This window comes from Eleutherodactylus coqui, chromosome 12, assembly GCF_035609145.1.
Source record: "Eleutherodactylus coqui strain aEleCoq1 chromosome 12, aEleCoq1.hap1, whole genome shotgun sequence".
NCBI lineage: Eukaryota > Metazoa > Chordata > Amphibia > Anura > Eleutherodactylidae > Eleutherodactylus > Eleutherodactylus coqui.
The window spans coordinates 115,828,167-115,854,223 of NC_089848.1; the positions used below are offsets into that span (position 1 = coordinate 115,828,167).

The 26,057-nt window shown below is 44.7% G+C and overlaps 1 protein-coding gene across 1 annotated transcript in view; it reads right to left on the reverse strand.

Moving 5' to 3' along the window:
• Positions 1–26,057, reverse strand: part of LOC136586657 (cyclin-Y) — a 146,702-nt gene that overhangs the window by 37,610 nt on the left and 83,035 nt on the right. Inside the window, exons 5-6 of the mRNA XM_066584817.1 lie at positions 21,467–21,567; positions 15,358–15,393 (exon numbers count right to left, since the gene is read on the reverse strand). Coding sequence (XP_066440914.1) covers positions 15,358–15,393; positions 21,467–21,567 — 137 coding nt within the window. The remainder of the gene's footprint in view (positions 1–15,357; positions 15,394–21,466; positions 21,568–26,057) is intronic.

Consider the following 26,057-nt stretch of genomic DNA (forward strand, 5'->3'; position numbering starts at 1 on the left):
CTAGCTCTGACTGTGGTCTCAGCCAAAGCTTAGTCCTGGACCTATCATTTGCCTGCTGCATCGCAAAGCTAAGTTTATGTTTCTTTTCTTTTGTGTTTCTTATGTTATTCCCTTGTCCCACGTATGGTTGACTAAAGAACTGAGGTACGGGTCAGGTACGTCCTCGTCAGGGTGAGTTGCCTGCGTGTAGGCAAGTCCATGTCCCTGAGGTAATTTGGATAGGGAAAGAGTTCCCATGTTTTAGTTTATTATTGTTTTGACAAAGTTTGTATATTCATATGCGAGATCTGCAGGTTACGGTTTCAGCAGTCCTGGGTGGACGTGACAGGGAGAAGGAAAATCTATTAAATAGTTTTTTCTTACGTGTATTCACAAAGGAAAAAAAATGTCACACGAGATACAGAGGAATAGAATGAACCCCCCGCAAAATATCACCTGGCTAACTCAGGAGGACGTGCAGAGCCGGTTAAAAAATATTAAAATCGACAAATCATCGGGTCCAGATGGAATACACCCGAGGGTCTTAAGGGAACCAAGTGACTTGATAGGCAGACCACTATTTCTTATTTGTAGGGACACTATTGAGACCGGGATTGTACTACTGGATTGGCACATTGCCAATAGGTTTCCAAAATACAAAAAGGGGTCAAAAAGAGAGCCTGGTAACTACAGGCCGGTAAGTCTCACTTCAATATTTGAAAATATATTTAAGGGGTTTCTGAGATGCGCCATCCTAGAATAACCTCAAGGAAAACAACGATATAACACCTCATCACCAAAGCGTCATGAGGGGTCGTTCATGTCAGACCAATCTGTTCAGCTTCTACAATGAGCAATGAGTAATTTCTAGGCTGGATTTTGGGGGAGTCTATGGATCTCGTATAACGGGATTTTTCTAAAGCATTTGCCGCGCAGTAGGTTAATATATAAAATGGCGCAGCTCGGTCTGGGCTAAAATATGTAAACTGTAAGAGCAGTGAGGCTGTGGAACTTTCTGCCTGAGGATGTGGTGATGGCAAAATCCATAGAGGAGTTTAAGAGGGACTAGATGTCTTTCTAGTGCGCTATTATATTAGGGGATATAAAAATAAAATAACCAGCAGGGTTATTGATCTCGGGTCTTGGGGTCAGGTAGGAACTTTCAAAACGCTGATCCAGAGATTATTCTGACTGCCATTATGGAGCTGCAAAGGAATTTTTTCCCCCCAAATGGACTAAATTGGCTTCTGCCTCTTGGGGCTTTTTGCCTTCCTCTGGATCAACAAGGGGGTGGAAACAGGTTGAACTAGATGAACATTGTCTCCTTTCAGCCTAACATACTATGTTACTAAATTGCAGAATACACCGAAGATCTGTAAGAAGTTGCAGCCTTTCCCAAGGATCAGCAAGTACAGAAAAAAGAATGGGATGGTTGGTGTGCTCACATATAAGATATAAGTATAAGGCCTCCTTCACATGGGCGACAAAGTCGCGCATATTTGTACCAATGCTACAAATCGCATGTATGAGAAGCCCATGCATTCCTATGGGTTCCTTTACATAAGCAATGTTTTGTAGCATACAACAACCTGATACAAAAACCCTCCGGGTCCTGCGATATGCCCGCGACTCGTGAGGTTTTGTAGCCCATGTCTCCCTATGGAGCACGGTTTTCGTGGGGTGCAATGCAACGTTGAGATTAGCAAATACTACTGTCAAAGCTATAATCTAAGCCCTAACTGCAGAAAAATGCACATACATCACCTTAGACGCACTTTCAGCCCGGCTGCAGCTTCTCCCGGGATCCTGGCACTGATCTTCTTCTTCATCTTCTGGCCGGGGATTCAAAACCCTCCGGCTTCTGGAAGCGCTGGCTGTGATTGGCTGACGCTTAGCCAATCACAGAAAGTGCTTGATGAATGGCAGTGATTGAACCAATCACAGCCATTCATCGAGCACTGGCTGTGATTGGCTAAGCATCAGCCATTCACAGCCAGCGCTTCTAGTAGCCAGGGATTTTTCAATCTCCAGCCAGAAGATGAAGATGATAATGATGATCAGTGCCGGGACCTGGGGAGAAGCTGCTGCGGCAGCCACAAACCCGCCTGCGGCAGCTAATCCTGGCATTAGCCAGCCATGTGGATGAGATTTCTCAGAAAGAAGACATAGCGATATCGCATGGTGCAGTGATGCGATTTTGCTGCGATTTTCTCACGGTGATGCCGTTTCGCCCGTGTAGAGGCGGCCTAAATGTTTTCTTGGCAACATGTTTTTGTACCACACCAGAACCTTCTTCTGGCCATTTACAAAAAGTGAAGAACGCAATGAGTATTTAAAAGCTTCAGGGAAAGCAGTGGGTGCAGTGGTCCGGGATGCGATCACATGACCCTCACAGGCAAATGTAGAGAAACAACCACATCACCTGACTGCTGTGAACGTCACCCATCACTTTCCCCCAGTTTTTAAATACTGATTGTGTCCTTCACTTTTTGTTAATGGTCAGAAGAAGCTGACAATTAGCTGACCGGTGTGGTACAGAAACGTGTTGTCAGTAAAGGATTCCACTTGTACTCCTGTCAGAGCACTGATCGTCCCTTTCTTTTCTCTGCACTTGCTGAAAAAAATCGTACATCAAGAAGAAGTTGTTGGAATCGAATTAAACTTTCTATATGTGAATGAAATGATGATATACAGTATGTAACTGATTACAATATAAGAGTGAAAGGATACATTTATTGGGGTAAACTCCACTATTAAAGGGGTTGTCCCGCGAAACAAAGTGGGTCTATACACTTCTGTATGGCCATATTAATGCACTTTGTAATGTACATCGTGCATTAATTATGAGCCATACAGAAGTTATTCACTTACCTGTTCCGTTGCTGGCGTCCCCGTCGCCATGGTGCCGTCTAATCTTCAGCGTCTAATCACCCGATTAGACGCGCTTGCGCAGTCCGGTCTTCTCCTTTGCTGAATGGGGCCACTCGTGCCGGAGAACGGCTCCTCGTAGCTCCACCCCGTCACGTGTGCCAATTCCAGCCAATCAGGAGGCTGGAATCGGCAATGGACCGCACAGAAGCCCTGCGGTCCACAGAGGGTGAAGATCCCGGCGGCCATCTTCACAAGGTAAGTATGAAGACGCCGGACCACGGGGATTCGGGTAAGTACTATCTGGTTTTTTTTTTTAATCCCTGCATCGGGTTTGTCTCGCGCCGAACGGGGGGGCTATTGAAAAAAAAAAAAACCCGTTTCGGCGCGGGACAACCCCTTTAACAGGAGGCTCTAGTCATAATAATTATTTATATAGCACCAACATATTCTGCAGCGCTTAGGCTGGGTTCACACAGGGCAGATTTGCCGTGGAAATTCCGTCCAGAATTTCGTCCCGACAAACCCGCCTGCAGCCGCTAATCCTGGAATTAGCCAGCCATGTGGATGAGATTTCTCAGAAATCTCGTCCACATGGGACAGCAAATCCGTTGCGGCAAAGCGGGCATAAGCTGGCGTTGTGGCATGGATTCGTGGGCCGCAGCATGTCCATTCTCTTTTTTTTCCCCGCTCTTCTCTATAGGAGCGCTGGCCGCAACGGAAAAGCATGTGGCCAAGCACGGCTAAGTGCCACAGGTTTTGAAGCAGCGGTTTCCCAGCGGAAATCTCGCAGTTTTTCACTGCGGCCAAACCGCGAGATTTCCGCCGGGAATACGCCATGTAAGCCTTACAAAAGAGGGGAAATAAAAACAAAACCCTGGTTACATGTAGTAATCAGTTGATTGAGACAGTAGGGGTGAGGGGCTCCAAGGAGCTTACATACTACAGAAAATGGGGGGATACAGAAGGTAAAGGGCTGGGGATGTGCACGGTATGGCGAGGTGGAGATGTGCACGGTATGGCGAGGTGGAGATGTGCACGGTATGGCGAGGTGGAGATGTGCACGGTATGGCGAGGTGGAGATGTGCACGGTATGGCGGGGTGGAGATGTGCACGGTATGGTGGGGTGGAGTGAGGGGTGCTATACACATAGACAATAGTCAAATTGGGCCCTATAGTGGCTTAATCAGTATGACTGCAGGGGGCGGTTGATTACGGCTAGCAGGGATTGCAGTCTGTAGGACAGGAAGCATGTTATAAGGCAAAGTAAAGAGGGTTTGGTTTAGGGGATATGATATGCCTCTCTGAAGAGGTCCGTTTTTAGACCACTCCTGAAATTTTATGTGTCAGTGATTGCCCAGATAGTTTTGGGTAGCGTATCCCAGAGGGCTGGTGCCGCTCTGAAGAAGTCTTGGAGGTGGGAATGAGAGGTTTGAATTAAAGGGGCACCTAGTCTGATTTTCTTAGCAGAGCGGAGAGCGTGGGAATGGGATAGGAGGCTTTAGTACCCTGTTGGGCCACCCCAAGCTTGGATACAGGAAGTTATATGGGCGGGAATGGAGACTCTACTACCCTGTTGTGAGGCTCTAGCTTGGATACAAGATGTGATACAGGTGGACATGGAGGCTCTAGTACCCTGTTGGGCCACCTCTAGCTTGGATACGGGTGAGCATGGAGGCTCTAGTACCCTGTTGGGCCTAATCTAGCTTGGATACAAGATGTGATACGGGAGGGCATGGAGGCACGTTAGCCCACATATATTACAACTGGGCCTCTAGATCCTGCACACTCATAGGCTGCCCCAAGTTGGCATCCCAGCTGGCACCATGAAAGCTCGATCGGCTATAAATCTGCTAACTTCAGTAGGCCAAAGTTGGAAAAAACTCTTTAGTCATCCATGACACAGTCATGTTAGCAAGTATGACTGGAGAGCTAATGCGATCTCACAGAAGTGAGCAGCTGAACACATTCTGATTGATCTTATACTCTCCAGCAGACTATGATATTGGATGCAAACAGCAACATACAGGCAAATTCACAAAACAGGGAAACATAAAATGACCAAAACAATGACAGAGAGCGGCCATATACTTACTGATACAAGAGGGTGGGTAGAAACACCACAACCCAAACACGCAGAAGCCAGACTGCTATATGGGGGAGCTAACGAGCAGGTGAGGGTACTGATGAACACCCACGCACAGGTGAAGGTACTGATGAACCACCACGCACAGGTGAAGGTACTGATGAACCACCACGCACAGGTGAAGGTACTGATGAACCACCACTCACAGGTGAAGGTACTGATGAACCACCACTCACAGGTGAAGGTACTAATGAACCACCATTCACAGGTGAAGGTACTGATGAACCACCACTCACAGGTGAAGGTACTAATGAACCACCACGCACAGGTGAAGGTACTGATGAACCACCACTCACAGGTGAAGGTACTGATGAACCACCACTCACAGGTGAAGGTACTGATGAACCACCACTCACAGGTGAAGGTACTGATGAACCACCACTCACAGGTGAAGGTACTGATGAACCACCACTCACAGGTGAAGGTACTGATGAACCACCACTCACAGGTGAGGTTACTGATGTCCTGCCACTCACAGGTGAAGTTACTGATGGACTACCACTCACAGGTGAAGTTACTGATGGACTACCACTCACAGGTGAAGTTACTGATGGACTACCACTCACAGGTGAAAATACTGGTGAACCACGAACAGGTGAGGGTACTAAAGAAAGCAGGTCGCCAGCAGCACAAATTGTATATCCCTCCAGGGGTTGGGCATAGATTATGCAGTAGCCAAAGAGACAGGTGATTGAATCCTTATCACCAAAATCACATGCAGCAATAAAAAAAGACTTCGGCAGCATCCAGGGTGCAAATTGATATCCAAAGTTTTATTCCATCACAGAAAAACAGGCAACGTTTCGGCCATGTTGGCCTGTGTCAAGTTTGACAAAGGCCAACATGGCCAAAACGTTGCCTGTTTTTCTGTGGTGGAATAAAACTTTGGATATCAATTTGCACCCTGGATGCTGCCGAAGTCTTTTTTTATTGCAACAGGTGAGGGTACTGATGAACCACCACTCACAGGTGAAGGTACTGATGGACAACTACTAACATGTGAAGGTACTGATGGACAACTACTAACATGTGAAGGTACTGATGAACCGCCACTCACAGGTGAAGGTACTGTTGAACCGCCACTCACAGGTGAAGGTACTGATGAACCGCCACTCACAGGTGAAGGTACTGATGAACCGCCACTCACAGGTGAAGGTACTGATGAACCGCCACTCACAGGTGAAGGTACTGATGAACCGCCACTCACAGGTGAAGGTACTGATGAACCACCACTCACAGGTAAAGGTACTGATGAACCACCACTCACAGGTGAAGGTCCTGATGAACCACCGCGCACATGTGAAGGTCCTGATGAACCGCCACTAACATGTGAAGGTACTGATGAACCGCCACTCACAGGTGAAGGTACAGTTGAACCGCCACTCACAGGTGAAGGTACTGATGAACCGCCACTCACAGGTGAAGGTACTGTTGAACCGCCACTCACAGGTGAAGGTACTGTTGAACCGCCACTCACAGGTGAAGATACTGATGAACCGCCACTCACAGGTGAAGGTACTGTTGAACCGCCACTCACAGGTGAAGGTACTGTTGAACCGCCACTCACAGGTGAAGGTACTGTTGAACCGCCACTCACAGGTGAAGGTACTGTTGAACCGCCACTCACAGGTGAAGGTACTGTTGAACCGCCACTCACAGGTGAAGGTACTGTTGAACCGCCACTCACAGGTGAAGGTACTGTTGAACCGCCACTCACAGGTGAAGGTACTGTTGAACCGCCACTCACAGGTGAAGGTACTGTTGAACCGCCACTTGCAGGTGAAGGTACTGTTGAACCGCCACTCGCAGGTGAAAATACTGGCGAACCACCACCAACAGGTGAAGGTCCTGATGAACCACCGCGCACAGGTGAAGGTCCTGATGAACCGCCACTCACAGGCGAAGGTCCTGATGAACCGCCACTCACAGGTGAAGGTCCTGATGAACCGCCACTCACAGGTGAAGGTCGTGATAAACCGCCACTCACAGGTGAAGGTCCTGATGAACCGCCACTCACAGGCGAAGATACTGATGGACTGCAACTCACAGGTGAAGTCACTGATGGATCGCCACTCACAGGTGAAGGTCCTGATGAACCGCCACTCACAGGCGAAGGTACTGATGAACTGCCACTCACAGGTGAAGGTATTGCTGGACAACCACTCACAGGTGAAGGTACTGATGAACTACTCACAGGTGAAGGTACTGATGAACAACCACCCACAGGTGAAGGTACTGATGGACAACCAGTCACAGGTAAAGGTACCGATGAACCACCACTCACAGGTTAAGGTACCGATGAACCACCACTCACAGGTTAAGGTACTGATGAACCACCACTCACAGGTTAAGGTACCGATGAACCACCACTCACAGGTGAAGGTACCGATGAACCACCACTCACAGGTGAAGATACCGATGAATCACCACTCACAGGTGAAGATACTGATGAATCACCACTCACAGGTGAAGATACTGATGAATCACCACTCACAGGTGAAGATACTGATGAATCACCACTCACAGGTGAAGATACTGATGAATCACCACTCACAGGTGAAGGTACTGATGGACATCCACTCACAGGTGAAGGTACTGATGGACAACCACTCACACACCTTTCTCATACAGAGGGGGGCGGCTGCTTAGTACTATACTTGCACATAGATAAAGCATATACAAGGTATCAGGCTACATATATTTGCCTTTTATGTGATTTTATTCGATGTTAGTGAAGGGTATTCACAAGAGGAGTAGGACCCTTGCTACAGGCTTGTGAGCTTGTATACTTTGGATAAAATATTAACCAATACCTTGTATTTATCAGTATCCATCAGTAACATGCAGTGCGGCTTTGAACGCTGGGGGTGGTGGAGTGCCAGTGTGGTTCACCTATGAGGTGTAGGGTGACCCACTGGATTGAAATATTGCGTTTCTAATTAGTTGCTAGCCTGCATGGTGCACTACACATACTGTATATGCTTTATCTATGTGTAAGTATAGTACTAAGCAGCCCCCCATCAATATAAGGAAGGTGTGTGCTTGGTTGGTCATCAGTAACTTCACCTATGCAATGCTCCTTCAGTTAGCAGTTTGGCCGTCAGCATGTTGAGAGATGTAACATCTACAAGAGTTTATATTCCTTTACTTAAAGCGATTGGATAGGATTTTCAAAACATGGTGTTTTGTTTTTTTTAAATAGTGACACACGTGTCATTGTAACATAGTACGTTAGGCTGAAGGGAGACCATGTCCTGGTTCAGCCTGTTCTCCCCACCCTGCTTCCCCCTTCCTTGTTGATCCAGAGGAAGGCAAAAAAAAGCCCAAATGAGGCAGAAGCCACTTTAGCCAATTTGGGGGAAAAAATTCCTTCCCAACTCCATAATGGCAGTCAGAATAATCCCTGGATCAACCTCTGATAGTTCCTACCTGACTGTAAAACGCGGATCACCAACCCGCTGGTCACCTAATGTCTATATCCTGTAATATCATAGAAAGACGTCTAGTCCCTCTTAAACTCCTCTATGGATTTTGCCATCACCACATCCTCAGGCAGAGGGTTCCACAGTCTCACTGCTCTTACAGTAAAGAACCCCCTTCTGTGTTGGTGATGAAACCTGCTTTCTTCTAGACGTAGCGGATGTCCTCTTGTTACCGTCGCGGTCCTGGGTGTAAACAGATCATGGGAGAGATCCTTGTATTGTCCCCTCATGTATTTATACATAGTTATTTAGTCGCCCCTCAGCCGTCTGTTTTCCGGGGTGAATAATCCCAGTTTTGATGCCTCTCTGGATATTCCAATTCTAGTCCTCCCATTCTGTTTATTAGTTTGGTTGCCCTTCTTTGAACCCCTCAAGCACTCCAACATCTTTCCTGAGCCCCGGAGTCCAGAACTGTACGCAGTATACCATGTGAGGCCTTTCAGTGGAGCTGAGCTGCAATACCGGATACTGAAGAGATGATAAACCAAGGATTATATTCCCTTCCTTCCTAGAAATGCTGCCTAAATCCAGTCAACCAGAGTTCAACTAGAGAGTAGAGTTTAGGTTATAGAGAACCAAGTTCACAGAATATAAGAAGCCAGTTGCCTGCATTACCACCAAGTACAGGTATGTGGCTCTTTCTAGAAGAAACCAGCTTTGTTTTCCCAATGCTGTACAAGCCCTTTAATGGGGGTTTCCAAGATTTATTAAAATTTGGCACAGAGGAGATAACTGGATAAAAGAATGGAAAAAAAACTGTACTTGCCCTTTAAATGTACAGACACTCAAGCACCACAGCTCCACGCTCCGCCTCTTTAGTCCCAGGAGTTCCTGCAGCACCAACATGCCATTTACCTTCACATCATTAGCATTGTGACCAATCAGTGGCTTAAGCGGTCATGTGGCCGCAGTGATCATTTAAACGATGAATGGCAAATGACGGCTGCAGGAGCTTCTGGGAAAGAGGAGGTGGAGACTGCAGTCACAGCGCTGGAGTGCCAGGAGATTTAAAGTACCGTTTCATGTTTTTTTTTCTTCTTTCTTTTATCTAGTTAATCAGTGATGATTTTTAATATATCTAAAAAAAAAAACATTTAAAGGGGTTGTCCCGTGAAAGCAAGTGGGGTTATACACTTCTGTATGGCCATAATAATGCACTTTGTAATGTACATTGTGCATTAATTATGAGCCATACAGAAGTTATTCACTTACCTGTTCCGTTGCTGGCGTCCCCGTCTCCATGGTGCCGTCTAATTTTCAGCGTCTAATCGCCCGATTAGACGCGCTTGCGCAGTCCGGTCTTCTCCGTGTTGAATGGGGCCGCTCGTGCTGGAGAGCTGCTCCTCGTAGCTCCGCCCCGTCACGTGTGCCGATTCCAGCCAATCAGGAGGCTGGAATCGGCAATGGACCGCACAGAAGACCTGCGGTCCACCGAGGGTGAAGATCCCGGCGGCCATCTTCGCAAGGTAGGTAAGAAGTCACCGGAGCGCGGGGATTCGGGTAAGTATTATCCGTTTTTTTTTTCAACACATGCATCGGGTTTGTTTCGCGCCGAACGAGGGGGCTATTGAAAAAAAACAAAAAAACGTTTCGGCGCGGGACAACCCCTTTAAGGTCAGCATAACATAAAAAGGCCATCTACGAGATACTCAGAGAAGGTAACCTTAGTGGAGTCTGAGGGCGTCCCCGTACGCCTCTCACTGGAATCCTGCCTATGACGATGGCTGAGATCAGGAAGTTAAGAGGCTTAGTAGTCAGTGTGAAAACTGCCTGATTTTAGGATTTTTTTTTTTTTTTTATTTTTTTTTTAAAGTAGACCGTGACATTGAAAATTCTGAAAAAATATGTCCAACAAAAAAAAATGTATGCACTCTGTACACTAGGCCATTTTCTGATGACATATTCCCTTGAAAAGGGAATTGCAAGAGATGATCTATGACAACCTGGGTAACTTTTTCCTATAGCCCATAGCGGTAATTCAGCCCTGAGATATGTCTTACGTTGTGTCGAGTAAAGCCTTTTTTATTGGAATTTAATATGGAAGTAAGACCATCAGTATAACTAGAAGAAGCACCAGCGTGACGCACAATGAGAGAATAAATGGTGCAACACATTCCTGACAGCCTGCCAAGCGGATACCCACTTCAACGGACAAATAAAACCTGACAGCTTTTGCAGAGATTTATCTCAATGTCAGCCCGACATACTTAATGTGTCCGTTTTTTTTATTTCCATGCCAGGCATAGGATTACAGAGACGGACTTGTGAAAAGCGATGAGCAAATCTGACACATTCAGTCAGTTAAACAAAGCTCATTAACATGATTTAATCTCCAAATAAATCTCATTGTCCTGTACACAAAGCAAAACTCAGCAGGCTCCCCGTTTTGACAATATGCAATGTAAATGAGTGATGAAATAATCCTCCATATCGCCACCTATTGGAAGGAAGAATATTCCATCACTCATTTGCATAGCATTTCCCCAGTAAGCATTGGTGGTGCTCTTTCCAATGGTGCTCTCCACAAGGAGAAGCATTTTCCCTCACCGAGACTAATGATCATAATGCTAATAGTTATGATAGATGATTATTAGAATTATCGTTATTCCCATCTCATTCTAAAACACAAAAGAAATATAAGAGGTTCAATTAAAGTTGTCTCAGCACAGACAGTTCCTTTAATAGAGGGTGGCCATAGCAAATAACTGATTTTTCCAAGGGGAGTTGCCTATTTTAATAATAGCATAACTTGTGGCCATTCATATGTATATGGATGGACTGGGTCCATCAGAGAAAGAAGTGCTGCTTGTTAGCGGCTCATCGAGAGAGGTGGTTGCCAGCAGAAGACCTCCCCTCTATGATCATTTATGGCATACCCACAGAAAACGTAGAAACCAAGAATGGTGGATGGGGTCCAATGCAGGATCACTGAATCATCCCAGACCACATCTGTTTGAGGCCTTAGAGGCACATCGATTTCGTAGTAATGCTAAAGTGCTCACCACAATCTCACTCATGCATAAAGTCTGGTGGAGTCAGACAACTGAAGGAGGCTGCAGAATGTACGCAATACACATCGCATGGCTCCATGAAATGCATAAGCTGGAGAGGTTTAGAGGGTGGAAAACTGGGGGTGTAGAAAGGATGACCCAAATTCCATTGAATGGTGAGCTCAAAACATTTCAACAATTGCGGACTGAATTTGATATACCACAGCCCCAATTCTACAGATACTTGTTGTTGAGACAAGCTTACAACACGCAGGTGAGTTCCACGCGAATAAAAGTCTCTGATTTTGCCTTAGCTGACATTATCGGCACGGCGTACAGTGGGCAAAATATCACTTAAATACACAATCAATTAATTCACCGAAACCCAGATGTGATTAAAAGTAAATGGGAGGCAGACCTGGGCCCTATAGAAGATACGCAGTGGGATGAGACACTGCAGATGACCCCCAAATTGTCAATCAGTGAATCACATGGCTTATCACGGACATCCCTACTGCATAGAGTATACCGCAGCCTTCCTACGCAATACTGGAATGAGAAATGATCCTCTGTATACACAATGCAAGACCCAATCGGTGGGACTCATCCACATGGTATGGCGATGCCCAAAACTATACAGAAACCGGACTGAAGTGATCTCTCTGATCAGTGCTGTATTTCAGATTAGCTTGGTGGACGCGCCACTAGTGTGTATCCTCGGGTGTAGAGGACCTGCAGCTAAAGCAGCCAGAAAAGGTGGCAGCGGCACGTCTTCTATATAGTGCAGCGCTGGCGAGATGAACTACCTCCTACTAGAGGAGATTAACAAACTGCTGGCGTGGGAAAAAGGTATAAATATGAAACGTAACGCAGGGATGAAACTCAGACCATAAAAGTCTATTGTATGGCTGCCGCACACAACATTCCCTCAAAGCCAGGGGGGAGAAAAAATTATTTTCTTAGATCACGCAAGCTTACCCGGACGTGGACAATGCATCCAATTCTGACAACTACCTTCAATGTTTGTGTAAGCAGCACGAGGGGTTAAATTATCCACTGCTCATCTTCTTAAAATGCAAAAGCTCTTTATTAATCCATTCTTTGCAACTCTCCACAACGTTTCAACTGCTTGCTGCAGTCTTTATCAAGTAGGTGTGTGTGTTCTCTGTATTGCTTGATAAAGACTGCAGCAAGCAGTTGAAACGTTGTGGCGAGTTGCAAAGAATGGATTAATAAGCATCTTTTGCATTTTAAGAAGATGCGCTGTGGATAATTTAACCCCTCGTGCTGCTTACACGAACATTGAAGGCAGGGATGAAATTCATCGCAATGTGGCAGAAATGGTTCAGCACCACGGGACTATCCCAAATATTCTGGTCAGTATGAAGTTACTGGGTAGATAAAGACTCTACCCCAGGTATATTATACTGCCTTGGAGTGAGTATGCAGGAGATATGCATAGATAGAGATGTTAATACGGTTGTATGAATTTAGTTACCTAATGATTCTCAACGATTTTAACCCCTAAACACCACAGGACGTAACTGTACCTCCTGGCTGCAGGGTACTTAACGCAAAAGGATGCACACTTATGTCCTGGGGATAGCGGCAGATCAGAAGAGATCCCGCGCTATCTGGCAGCGGTAGTCAACTGTCACCGATAGCCGGCCTCCTGCTGCAACAGCAGGGGTGCATCGGGACAGCGACCCCCACTGCTAACCCCTTACACGCCGCCATCTATGTAGATCGTGGCATGTAAAGGGTTCACAGAGGTAGCGCACTACCTCTGTGACGTCATATATACGATATAATCGCGGAGAGCTCAACGAGTTACCATGGCAACAGGCGTTCTGCTTTGCCATTGACTATGATCGCTAATACAAGCGATAAGGCATTGCAGGACAGAAGTCCTGTAATGCTTTATCATAGCGCTCATAGCAGCTATGGTACAAATCCCCAACAGGGATATGAAAAGTGTAAAAAGTAAAAGTATTGTAAAAAAAAAATGTTAAAAAACCCTTTTTTTGTGCCTTTTTCCCTATTAGTATACAAAAAAAAAATCCCACATATTTGGTATCGTTGTATCCATAATGACTCGTACAACAAATTGAACACACTTTCTAGCCTGCACGGCAAAAAGTGTAAAGGCAAAAACTAAAACACTGAGGCAAAATGCTTATTTTTTTTCATTTTGCCTCCAAAAAGACAAAATAAAACTGATCAAAAAAGCTGAATGTACCGTAAAATAGTACCTATAACAACCCCAGCTCGTCACGAAAAAAACAAGCCCTGACAGAGCTCAGTCTATGAAAAATTAGTAAAAAGTTATAGGACTTAGAATGCAGCGATTTAGAAAAAGCAAATAACTTAGGGAAGGGTTTGTATTGTGGAAAAGTAGAAAAACCTTAAAAAAAAAAAAAAAGAATTATGGTATCGTTGTAATCGTACCAACTTGCAGCAAAAATGTATTGATGTTAAAATAAAAACTGTGGCAGAATTGATGGGTTTTCTCTCCCTGCTTAAACATAAAAAAAATGAATAAAAAATTTACAATATAGTCTATGTATTCCAAAACTGCTAAAATAAAAACTACAGTTCACGACACAAAAACAAGCCCTCATACGGCCATGTTGACGGAAAATTAAAAAAAAGAAAAGTTATGGCTATTGAAAAGTGGAGATAAAAGTCCCCAAAAATCGTTGCGTTCTTATGCCCAAAATAGGCCATGTCCTTAAGCGTTTAATATATGGTGAATGTTCTTTATCATTGTCTAAATCTTAAATGTAGTAAGGTCACATGTTCATGGAGTACACGGTTCATAACGATATTGAATCTTCTTAACGCAACTCACGAAACCTTGATTATACCTTCATATTGTAAGATATGGTGAATTTTGAACAATATTTTTAGTAATGGACTTCCACCACAATTCGGTCTGTTAATATGAGAGGGAGTTGAGGGGATGTGATGGGGGAAGGAAGGAAGGGAAGGGAGTTGAGGAGGTGGAGGGGGAGTTGAGGGGGGGGGGGGGGAAAGGAGGGAATTATTTAAACTATTGTTTTTGTTTGGTTCTTGGAAAAGTGGGAATTTGTGTTTTAGAAAAATTGGAAAATTGTCAATAAAAACTATTTGATTTAAATCACCCAGAGAGATGCCTGTCCAGCCTCTGGAGGAGAACTCACTATCTCCCGTGGCAACCTGTTCCACTCATTGATCCCCCTCGCTGTCTAATATCTAATCTGTGCCTTCTCCCTTTCAGTTTCATCCCATTGCTTCTAGTCTGTCCTTGTGCAAATGAGAATAGGGCTGATCCCTCTGCACTGTGGACAGTAGGTAAATTAACATAAGATTTTATTTGGGTAGGGGTGGTGGGTAATATCCACAGCATGTACCATAAATGTTTGCACGGTGGAAGTCTAACTGCTGGGACCCACACCTATTGCTACTTGTGGCCCCTACCGACGCCAGCTCGGCTGCACAAGGTGGAAGTGGGTGGTTGGGATTACGGAAACATCATTGCCCGGCGGCACCTAGCTGTTTCAGCCCTTCTGGCCACCTTCTACAGAGAGGTGGCCCCAACTTTGGTTGAGATGGGAACACACCTTTAAATCCTAGTTAAACGCTTTAAGGAACAAGCAACTACATTAAGGGCTCTCACACACAAATGTATACCACCAGGTATTACGCTCAGTTTTTGCGCACGTAATACGCAGTACCAATCTCCAGCTTTCAATTGTGTCCCTCTCATACACTGCACTATCTTGGCGGGTATTCTAGTACGCTCGTGCAAGAGCCCTCATACGAGTGCCAGGTCTAGCCATCTCGGTCAGTCTTCGCCTATTCGGATCAGTTCTATACGTATTTACTGTGATTTGCTGAATTTTGAACATACCTGTTTTTGATGTGATAATATATTGCCAGTGCTACACTGTAAGAAAGAAGAGTACGGTTAATATGCAGCGAATTCACAGGACAAGTTCATTCAATGTGCTTTTTATTCCAAATATTCTACTGCTACTTTATAGATTATAAACAGTCTGAAAGCATTTTTATAAATGTTCTGAGGCATCTAAACCAAAAAATAAAGTAACTTTGGTAAAGTCCCCTACGGTTTTGAGTGCACAGCTCTGCTAAAGATTTACGTGTCTCCATAGTTACAGACTATAAACAAACCCTGTGCAGCACTATCCGGTGGTCACAATCCCTTCCACGTAGCCCGCATCTCCAGCTAGTACAGTTGTGTTACACTGTGTGCAGAAGGGTGTAATCAGGGGGAGAGCAGTCCGAGGCTGTAGGGAGTCTTACAGGCAATGCACTGCTCCTATGCGAATTAGCGGTGGAATAATCCTCCACCCAGCCCACCAACACCTGACTGTGTACTGATGAGGGCCCTTGAAACATCTGTGTGTCAATGGATTCTCTGGTTTGGCTAACATCCCTACATGCTGCTAAAAGGTCAGATATTGACTCTTAGTTCTCTACCAATAGGTGGCGCTGTGGAGGGTTATTGCGTCACTAATTGATATAACTGTTTCTCAGGGAGCACTGCATGACTTATATAAGACTCCCTACACCCTCATGCTGCTCTCCACAAGGAGAAACATACCCCTCGATTCACCTTACTCAGTAGGACCCTTAATACAAAATAATTCCTTACTGTGCTATAGGTTATCTTTAGGATTTTATAGTCTAGCAGTAAAAACATAGAAAAACATTTTGACATCTAATTTTGAACATGAATGTGCAGACTTGTACTAAGTAATGAACAGCGACGTGCAACATGCTATTTATATAGAGAAAATAACCACAAAGTCTTTTCACAGGAAACCACAAGTGTGACACGGACAAAAAGTTATTGGTTCTTCCGTCTATAGAAAGACTGCAGTGTCGCCCGACCATCACTACTGATAGGCGTCTCTGTATTCTGGCAAGCGTCGTCCGTGGACATCAACATTTCATACTTTAATCAAGGGAATCTTAAAAGCTGCTTCTGTCTAAAAGCATTGGAGCGATATAAAAACAGCACATACATTAACATACTGGTTAAATAGTCTAACCTGAAGAGGAACTCTTGTTCTTCTTATTTTTCTTGTGAAAAACGGTTATTTAAGCCAAAAGTTTCACAGTAACGGCAAATAATCGTTAATACTTTCACTCCCACACCTCTTTTCATTTTTGTTTTTTCCTCTCTGCTTTCAAAAAACATCTCTTCTTCATTTTATTGTCAGCATAGTCATCGGAAGGCTTGTTTTTGGGGTGACAAGCTGTATTTTGCAATGCTACCATTTAACGTGCCATATACAGTACTGATAAATTATTGAAACTGTCTAAGTGACGTACAACATTTTTTGGGAGGTCTTGTTTTTACGGCATATGTGGTGCAGCCCAAATTACATGTTAACTTTCCTCCGCAGTTAGTACATTTACACAGATTGCAAATAAATTCAATAAAATCACTTTGTAGCCATATTCTGACCCCGTAACTTTTTGCATTTTCTGTCAGCGGGCTTTCATGAAGGCTTGTTTTTTTTGTGGGGCAACTGCTTTTTATTAAGTTTTTTTTCTTGGAGATGGGGATGACCAAAAAAATAATTACATACCAGTAATTTGATTATTTCAACCCCACAACAGCACCATGAGAGGGGTATTCCCCTACCTAGGAACAGAAAACCTGGGTAAAAATAAACACCTCCTCTTTCCTTCCTGTGGATTAATGAGACTCAGGCAGGAGGACCTTAGATTACAAGGAGTCATAACGCAGCACCAATACCACGTCCGCACCAAGAGCTGAAAAACATCATACAAAGTGAAAAAAAGGGTGCAAGGGGGAAACCCAAGCTGTTATGAGGTGGAGCAAATCAAATTACTGGTATGTAATAAAGGGTTAGACTAGTCTGAAGTCCCAGTTTTGGGAGATCACATCTAATCCTATTGGGAAATCTATCCTGTTCCTCCACATTCTGGTTGTTTCTAGTGACAAAGATCTATCTCTGGAACGATTGTCTTCTCCCTTTACATAGAGCAGTTAAAAAGAGGGAATAGATTTCTGCCCAGGGCATGATGTTTAATGTTATGTTGAGGAGACGAGGGGCTCTGGTTCCCCCTTGTCTGTTCAAGTGTGCCACCATCGTCGTGTTTTTGGACATCATTTTTAAGTTCATCCCCTGCAGATGAGGACTGGTGGCCTTCTTTTAGGACAGCTAGAGGTTGTTTTGCATTTGATGAGAGTGATTGCTGATCCCTCCCCATGTCCCCTGAAACACCACAGATGCCAGATCAGCCCCCCATCCCCAAGGACTGTTGTTAGGATTGTCTGATCTTTGCAGCACCAATTAACCCCTCCTGGTTAAGCTTATTGGGTTGGTCCACGAGAATAGAGAGATTCATTCCATTTTGTGAGGATATTTTATTGCGACTGTCTGGAATGCACTTGACTCCACATTACTGCTGAAATAGTGGCATTCATCGGGTCTAGCATTGACATGGTCCTCCGTATTGATAAGTTCGGGTTCCAGTATATTTCTCTGGTTACAGCTACAATCTTCTGGATCTTCTCATCTGTGAAAAAAATATTTCGACTGGACCGAGTCTAGTAAAATCTCTAAAAATACTGAAGAGGTTGATGGAACTAGAGCAGATCTTTGTAGGTTTACTTTCCACTTTAATTTGTGAAGAATATCCAGAACAGAGTCTGTTTTATTAAACGTTTTGGGGAGTCGCTAACTAGCAGAAAATTGTCGAGATACGAAATCCAGAGAACGCTGTTTTCTCAGATGAGTGCTGCCATTTCCGCTATTATTTTTGTAAAGATTATTGGCACCACTGAGATTCTGAACAGTAAGGCACAGAACTGAAAATAAACAAGCCTTAAGTTTATCTTTATGGCTAGTCTGAAGTATTTTTGATGTCTGGATGGATTGGAATATGGCAGTAGATGTCTCATAGGTCTATAGCAGTGTTGGCGAACCTATAGCACGTGTGCCAGAGGTGGCATGCAGAGCCCTCACTGCTGGCATGTGCCACCATTGGCCGCTCACCACGTTAGTGAATACCGCGGCTCCTCTGCCGGTATTCAGTCAGCTGCACTGCTAGCTGCGCTGATGCTGGCGCACACCGTGACGTCAGTGTGCAGACGTATCCTCTTAAATTCCACGAGAGCAGGGGGAGGAGGCGTCTGGCAGCACACTGACGTCACAGTGTGCACCTGGGATCAGCGCCAAGCAGTGGACTAGGTGGTAAGTATATGGGTCTCAGGGGGATGTGACTATTACTACTGGGGCCGCTGTGGAATGTGACTATTATTACTGGGGCCACCGTGGAATGTCACTATTACCGCTGGGGACTGCTGTGGGAGGTCACTATTACTTCTGGGGGCCGCCGTGGGAATGAGGGGGTCACTGTTACTGCTGGGGTATGTTTACACGTGGCGGAAATGATGCAGAATGTCCTCAGCAAAAATTTCTGTGGCAAATTCTGCAGCATTTCTGCATCCAAAAAGCAGTCAAAATCTGCACCCTGTCTATTTTGAAGCGGCCCTGTCCTTTTAATAACAACAGAGGTAAAAATCATATGTTGTGATAGCCCCCTGACATGTTGGCACTTTGCCATAAATAAGTGGGTTTTGGTTTGCAGTTTGGGCACTCGGTCTCTAAAAAGGTTCCATCACTAGTCTATGGAGACCATGTACCAGTTTCTGAAAAGTATATTCTTTGTTGACTTTTCGTCGCCATTTTGAATCTCTGGTATCTTAGAAATATGTTTAGGGGTTCTAGGTCTGTAATGGTTCTGACAGAGCCTGAGGGGTTTCTCACTAAGAATATGGTTCAATATAAATGACCTCATCCTGCGGCTTTTGAAAGAATGACTTTATTGGTGGGTGCAAAATAAAATCCAGATTAAAGCCTTCTCCGATTATACTTGGCTGTTTGATATCTGATCCCACAATTGGTGAAACAATTGTAATTGATCCCCTACCATGTTTTTGGTGTCATTGTGTGAGTTTTTGTTAATGTCAGGGTTCTGGATATTAAAGTATAGACCCCAACACAATTCTAATTGCCAAATGCAAAAATACCCATAGGTAATATCCCCCTCAAAATAATCTAAATACTTTATTATTCAAAAAGACAAAGACAATTAAAATAAATGGGCAAATGGTGGTAGCAAATGAGATGTGACAAATAGAGATGAGCGAGCACGCTCGGATAAAGCAGTTACTCGAGTGAGCATCGCTCTTCTCGTGTAACTGCTTACTGGTCCGAGAAGGCTCGTGGGGGCGGCGGTAGGGAGAGAGTCAGATCTCTCTCACTCTACCCCCCGCTCACCCCCGCCCCCCTTACCTTGAGCCTGCTCGGACCAGTAAGCAGTTACTCGAGAAGAGCGATGCTCACTCGAGTAACTGTTTTATCGGAGCGTGCTCGCTCATCTCTAGTGACTAATAGTCATCAGTTAGTATCATGTGTGTAATTGTGCAGATGCACTCGAAAATATAGACCTGGATGGCCAACTTCCAAAAATCTATATAGAGACTAATAAATCAGCACCACCAGAACCCTAATAAAATCTAATCTCTAGCCACCCCATGCTACCTCCATTTGCCCCATTATTTTAATTATTATTCAGTGTTGTCTCTGTCATTTTGAATAATAAAGTATTTAGATTATTTTTTTAGGGGATATAACCGATGGCTATTTTTTGCCTTTGGCAATTACAATTGTGTTTGTATGACCCGGAGTATGCCTAGGGCAATTTCATAATATATTCCTGAAGTATAGACCCCGACTTCTTTTGGGAAAATTTCCACCTGTTTTGTCTTGATTGTCCTCTATAGAATGTCTTTGATTATAGAACCTTTTACAGTCTTGAAAGAACTGAGGAAAGCCTTTTTTTCTTGTCAGATGCCTTCTCAAAGCGTTCACTTGCTTGCCAGACTCGCCTCCCCCCTGCCTTGTCCAGGTCTCAACTAGAGTCAAGAAACCTAGCAGCAACAAAGCAGACCCCCCCAGGGAACAACTACAGGGAGCCCGGCTGTGGGAACGCCACTTGGAGAGTTAAGCCGCTGAGGCCACCTAAGGATCCATATATCTCTTCTGGTCCCTTGCAGCAGGGAACCCCGGAGGTATGAAAAAGAAAAAATCTGAAAGTCGTTCCTCCCTGAGAACAGGAAACCACTGGGAATAGAGAGGAAGAGTTTATTATTATCCAGGTTTCTTATCCCTAGGTGGGAGGATCGCTCTCTCATGGTGTTGTTGTGGGGGAAAAAAAGCACAACCGTGGCACTGAGTCATGTTTTTTCTCCCGAACATTTGAATGGGTCCTTTTATAAAGAGGCAAATCTTGTGGGGTTCCCAGTATTCAGCAGTGTCTACTAAAAGTGGTCCAAGGGTGGACATCTGGCAACTGTTGACAGGGTCATAAGCAACCAATGGGAGAAGACGATCTGTGCTAATGAATGTCCCTTTTTTACGTTGTGTAGACAGTTGGTTGCATGTATGTCTCTTAGGTGCATACTTGGATGTACTATATGCTGTTCTGGACAACGTTCCAATTTGTACTTGAGTCCAGGCATTCATGTGGATGTGACACATACAAGCTACATAAACAATGTACAGATAAAGTGCCCCTTTGGTGGTAACGGTATTCCCTAATGGTAGTGCCTGCTTTCAGTAGGATAAAGCACCAGGCCACACTGTAAACATTATTCAGGAATGGATGAAAGCCATGATAAAGACTTTGCCTCCAAATTCTCCCGATCTCAATCCAATCGATCATTTGTGGGATGTGCTGAAAAAAAAACCAAGCCTGATGCATGGAGGCCCATCTCACAACCTACAGGATGTAATGTATTGGAGCCACATACAGCCGGATACCTTCAGAGGTTTTGTGGAGTCAATGGGGGGGCAGAGCTGTTTTGCTGGCACAAGGGGGACCTACTGTACACAATATTAGGCAGGTGGTCTCAGTGCATAAGCAAATAACACATTAAACAGGCACACACTGACCATTTAATTGTATACTTGAGGTTAGGTTGGCTGACTGTGCTGTCATCAAGGAAAATTGTAGAGCAAGAGCTGTACTTTCTCCTTATTTGTCCTGGTGGATGCTATGGGAAAAAAAGAAGAAATCCAATACAATTATTCTAAAAATGAAACAGTTTATAGTGCAAATAGGCAAACAAAGACAAAAGCTTCATGCAAAAGGCTTTTCACTATTACGTGTCCTTAGCTTATGGTCTGCATGCTATTACACGACCCTTTTACACAAAATGATCATTGTTGAATTAATCATTGAACCAGGCGATACTGAATGATAATCATTTAGTGTAAATATGGCCAAAGATTGAATGATGAACTTATTCCATATTTATAAACAAGGTTAACCCTTTAGTAACCAGCCCATTGCTTTTTTACATGCTGGCCTGCTGGGCTTTATTCCCAGAGGACGCAAAAAATGCATCCTCTGGGAATGAAAGCCCTGCAGGCTCTGGACGCGACAGCTCCATGCTGTCGGTTACTGGAGGTAGCGGACAGGCTGGGGCTGTCATCCCGGCCCGCGGGACCCCTTCCCCGGTCACGTGATCGCACCTGATGCCGGCGATCGCATTAAACTCAATGTAAAATAAATAAAGTTAAAGTTTCAGCTTCACTTACAGATCGGATCCATGTAAAAGTAAAAAAAAAAAAGCTAAAATGTCACCTCCCCTCACGGATCCGATCAGTGAGGGGAGGCAAAATTACTTAACTAAGGCCACCGCGATGTGCCCCGATGGGATCCTTATCCGTGGACCTTTCCCCAGCTTTGGCATATGCGCCCGTCTCCAAAATGGCGGATGCAAGTGCAGTAGCTGGGGAGGGCACAGGAAATTTAAAATCTCCTTGCTCCTGGCTACTAAAGGTAGCCGAGAGCTTGAAGCAGCAACAGAGGGCTGCGGTGAACGGTCCCCGGTCACATGATAGCTGTTATTCATTGGATAATGGTGATCATGTAAAGAGAAAAGACAGTTAAAGTTTGATGCCCAGTTCAGTTTGGGCCCCATTCTACATCCAGACAGAAGATTAGGGCCACAATGGGTATGTCTCTGAACACGGGACAAACGGGGGTATCTATTTTGGGGTGAAAGTCTTCATTCATTTGTGTGCTGTACAAAAAAAAAAAATTTTTTAAATGACAAAATTGCCAAAAAAATGAAAATCGTTATTTTTTTCCTTCTGCTTTGCTTTGATTCATTCAAAAATGGTGGGGTCAAAATATACAGTGCACTCCTAGATGAATTCATTAAGGGGTCTTGTTTTCAAAATGGGGTCATTTGTGGGGGTTCTCCATAGTTTTGGCCGCTCAAGGGCTCTACAAGTGAGCAATAGGGCCCAAAACACCTTCAAGCAAAATGTCTGTTCTGAAAGCCACCGGCTGCTCCTTCCAGTTTGGGCCCCGTTGTACATCCACACATAACATTAGGGCCACAATGGGTATGTTTCTGAACACAGGACAAACAGGAACATTTTTGGATGTGAATCCTCATTTTCATGTGCACTCAAGAAAAAAAAACTGTCTATAAAATGACATATTTGCAGAAATATGAAATTGTATTTTTTCTCCTCTAAATTGCATTAAATCCTGGAAAGAAACTGTAGGGTAACAATCCTCCTGACCCCTCAGTGAATATATTAAGGGGTGTAGTTTTTAAAATGCGGTCATTTGTGGGGGTATCTATCATTCTGACACCTATGAACCTTTGCAATCTTGGCTTGGTGCAGGAAAACAAAATATTCCACAAAATGTTGATAATCAATTTGTACGTCTCCTAAATGGTTAAAAAAAAAACGAAACAAAAGCTTTTGAAATGTGTGCCAGAATAAAGTAAACAGATGGAAATATATATCTTATCAAAACTTTCCATATTAGGTTTACACATATTTAAGATTTTGCAGTTGGAAATGTGAAAAAAAAAGACAATTTTTTTCAAAATTTTCCCAATTTTGATGCTTTTATCAGTCTATTTTTACCACCAATATGTGGCAAAAAAAAAAGTCAGAATCACTTGGATATGCAAAACCTTTACAGAGTTATTCTATAGTAAAAGACACGTCAGATTTCCAGAATTTGGCCTAGTCATTAAGGCACAAACAAGCTTCATCACTAAGGGCTCCTGTCCATTGCGTTACGTGCGGCAATAATCCGTCCGTGAGTAACACAGTGCATGCTTCCCATATCGTTGCTATGTAAAGCGCAGCCCCCTGTCCAAGAATGGAGAATCATAGCGATTCTCTGCTCGCGGGACTCAATTCACGGCATGCCGCGATTCTCCACGGTGAGCCTATCTGTCAGCTCACGGCTGAGACCTCTCAGCGCTCCCCCCTCGTCTCCTGTGGCGGAACATCGCTGGTGATATTCCATCATGGCCATGGACAGGGGCCTAAAGGGTTAAGCGTAAAAAAGCACAGGGGGCGGAGAGGTGTTGTGGCTACACACAGCCAAACACACTAACCCCCAGTTGCCATTGGCTGCACAATTTTGCCGGTAATTTGTGGCCATATATGTACGGGGTATGGAGGATACTGATAGGTGAAGGGATGTATTTTTTTAGAAGTGTAATTAAGATGCAGACGGCCCATGCTTCCCTATGGGCGGCCTGATTTATGGATCATCCGCGTGGATTCCACAAATCAGATCTGCCTGTGGACATGAGGCCCAAGAAGTTTAAAAAGCTGCAGTAAACAAAGACAGATGATGTCATGAGGTCACATGACCAATGTCACATGATCTGAGTTACAATAAAGTAAATTATATCCAGATACAACAAAGAATTAAGCATTGCAAATGAAAATAAAATATGCAGTTGAAACCCATAAATCAAACAAACGTTAATGAATTAATCCATTTGCTCCAGAATAATATATGACGGTAGTAAAGCAGAAAATGATACAAAATAAATCACCATGTATGCCATAGTTAATTAAAATTGTAGCTAAATTTGTTAAAACAAGGATAAAACATAATTGCTGATAATTAAAAAAAACGTATCAATATGGTGAGAGAACAGAACAATAACAGTGCTCATGGCCCGGCATTAAAGGGGTGGTCTCGCGAAAGCAAGTGGGTCTATACACTTCTGTATGGCCATATTAATGCACTTTGTAATATACATCGTGCATTAAATATGAGCCATACAGAAGTTATTCACTTACCTGCTCCGTTGCTAGCGTCCCCGTCGCCATGGTTCCGTCTAATTTCGGTGTCTTCTTGCCTTTTTAGACGCGCTTGCGCAGATCCGTCTTCTCCCTTCTTCTCCCTTCGGCTCCGCTCGGCAGCATCGGCATTTTGGCTCCGCCCCCTTGTACGCATCATCGCGTAGCTCCGCCCCATGACGTGTGTCGGTTCCAGCCTCCTGATTGGCTGGAATCGGCACATGACGGGGGCGGAGCTACGCGATGACGCGAAAAGGGGGCGGAGCCAAAACGCCGATGCTTCCAAGACCAGCCGAAGGGAGAAGATGCATCTGCGCAAGCGCGTCTAAAAAAGCAAGAAGACACCGAAGTTAGACGGAACCATGGCAACGGGGACGCCAGCAACGGAGCAGGTAAGTGAATAACTTCTGTATGGCTCATATTTAATGCACGATGTATATTACAAAGTGCATTAATATGGCCATACAGAAGTGTATACCCCACTTGCTTTCGCGAGACCACCCCTTTAACAGACCAGTGTTGGAATTGGGGTTGCCACCAGGGGTGCGGGAGCCCGGGCTAGCGTCTCTGTCCAGCCTTGTGGCTGGTCGCGGCGGCCGGCGGTGCACCCCGCATCGTGTGCGGGCGTGCCTGTCCACTGGTCAGCCCCGCGGCACTCTGGTCAGTGCGCGCCACTGGGGTAGGCGGTTTTAGGATTCCCCCTGCCCTCTGGGCGGGGAGTTCTACATGTATACCTGGTTGGCCAGTTTCTCATAGTCAGTGTTTGGTTTTGATCCGTTCTGCCGACACCCACTATCTCTGACCTTGACTTACAGTGTTTGACTACTGCTTGCCTCTGACTTCACCTCTGATTATCCTTTGGTACTGCGCACGTGCTATTTGGTTCTGACCCTGCCTGGTTTTGACTATTCTCTGGTTGCTGATTACGCCCTGTTACCTTCAGGTTCCCACCTGTCTGTCTCCCAGTCCCTACTTGCTGGATCCCTGACACTTAAGCAGCGTAGGGACCGTCGCCCAGTTGTCGCCCTGGGGCTTATCCCAGGGGGGCAAGTAGGTAGGGACACGGGAGAGGGTTGGCATAGGGAGTCCCTGTCCATCTGCCCTAGCCAGCCCTAACAACCAGTTATTCGCAAGTGGAGAATAAAAATGGCTAGCCAGTGAGCAAAGGGGGGCAGAGTGGATCTAGGTGGACATTTATGCGCTCATCCTACACCAATTATATTGCTATAGAGCAGCAGATGAAAAGTGAGGGGAGGACAGAAGTCCATTCAATGTAAATCAGTACTGAAACGCTTCCTAAAGGAAACCAAAGTTAGAATTGAATAATCATTGTGACTATTGTTAATAAATATATCTACAGGGAGATTAAAAAAAACCCACAATAACTCAACTGAATTAATAAACTGTA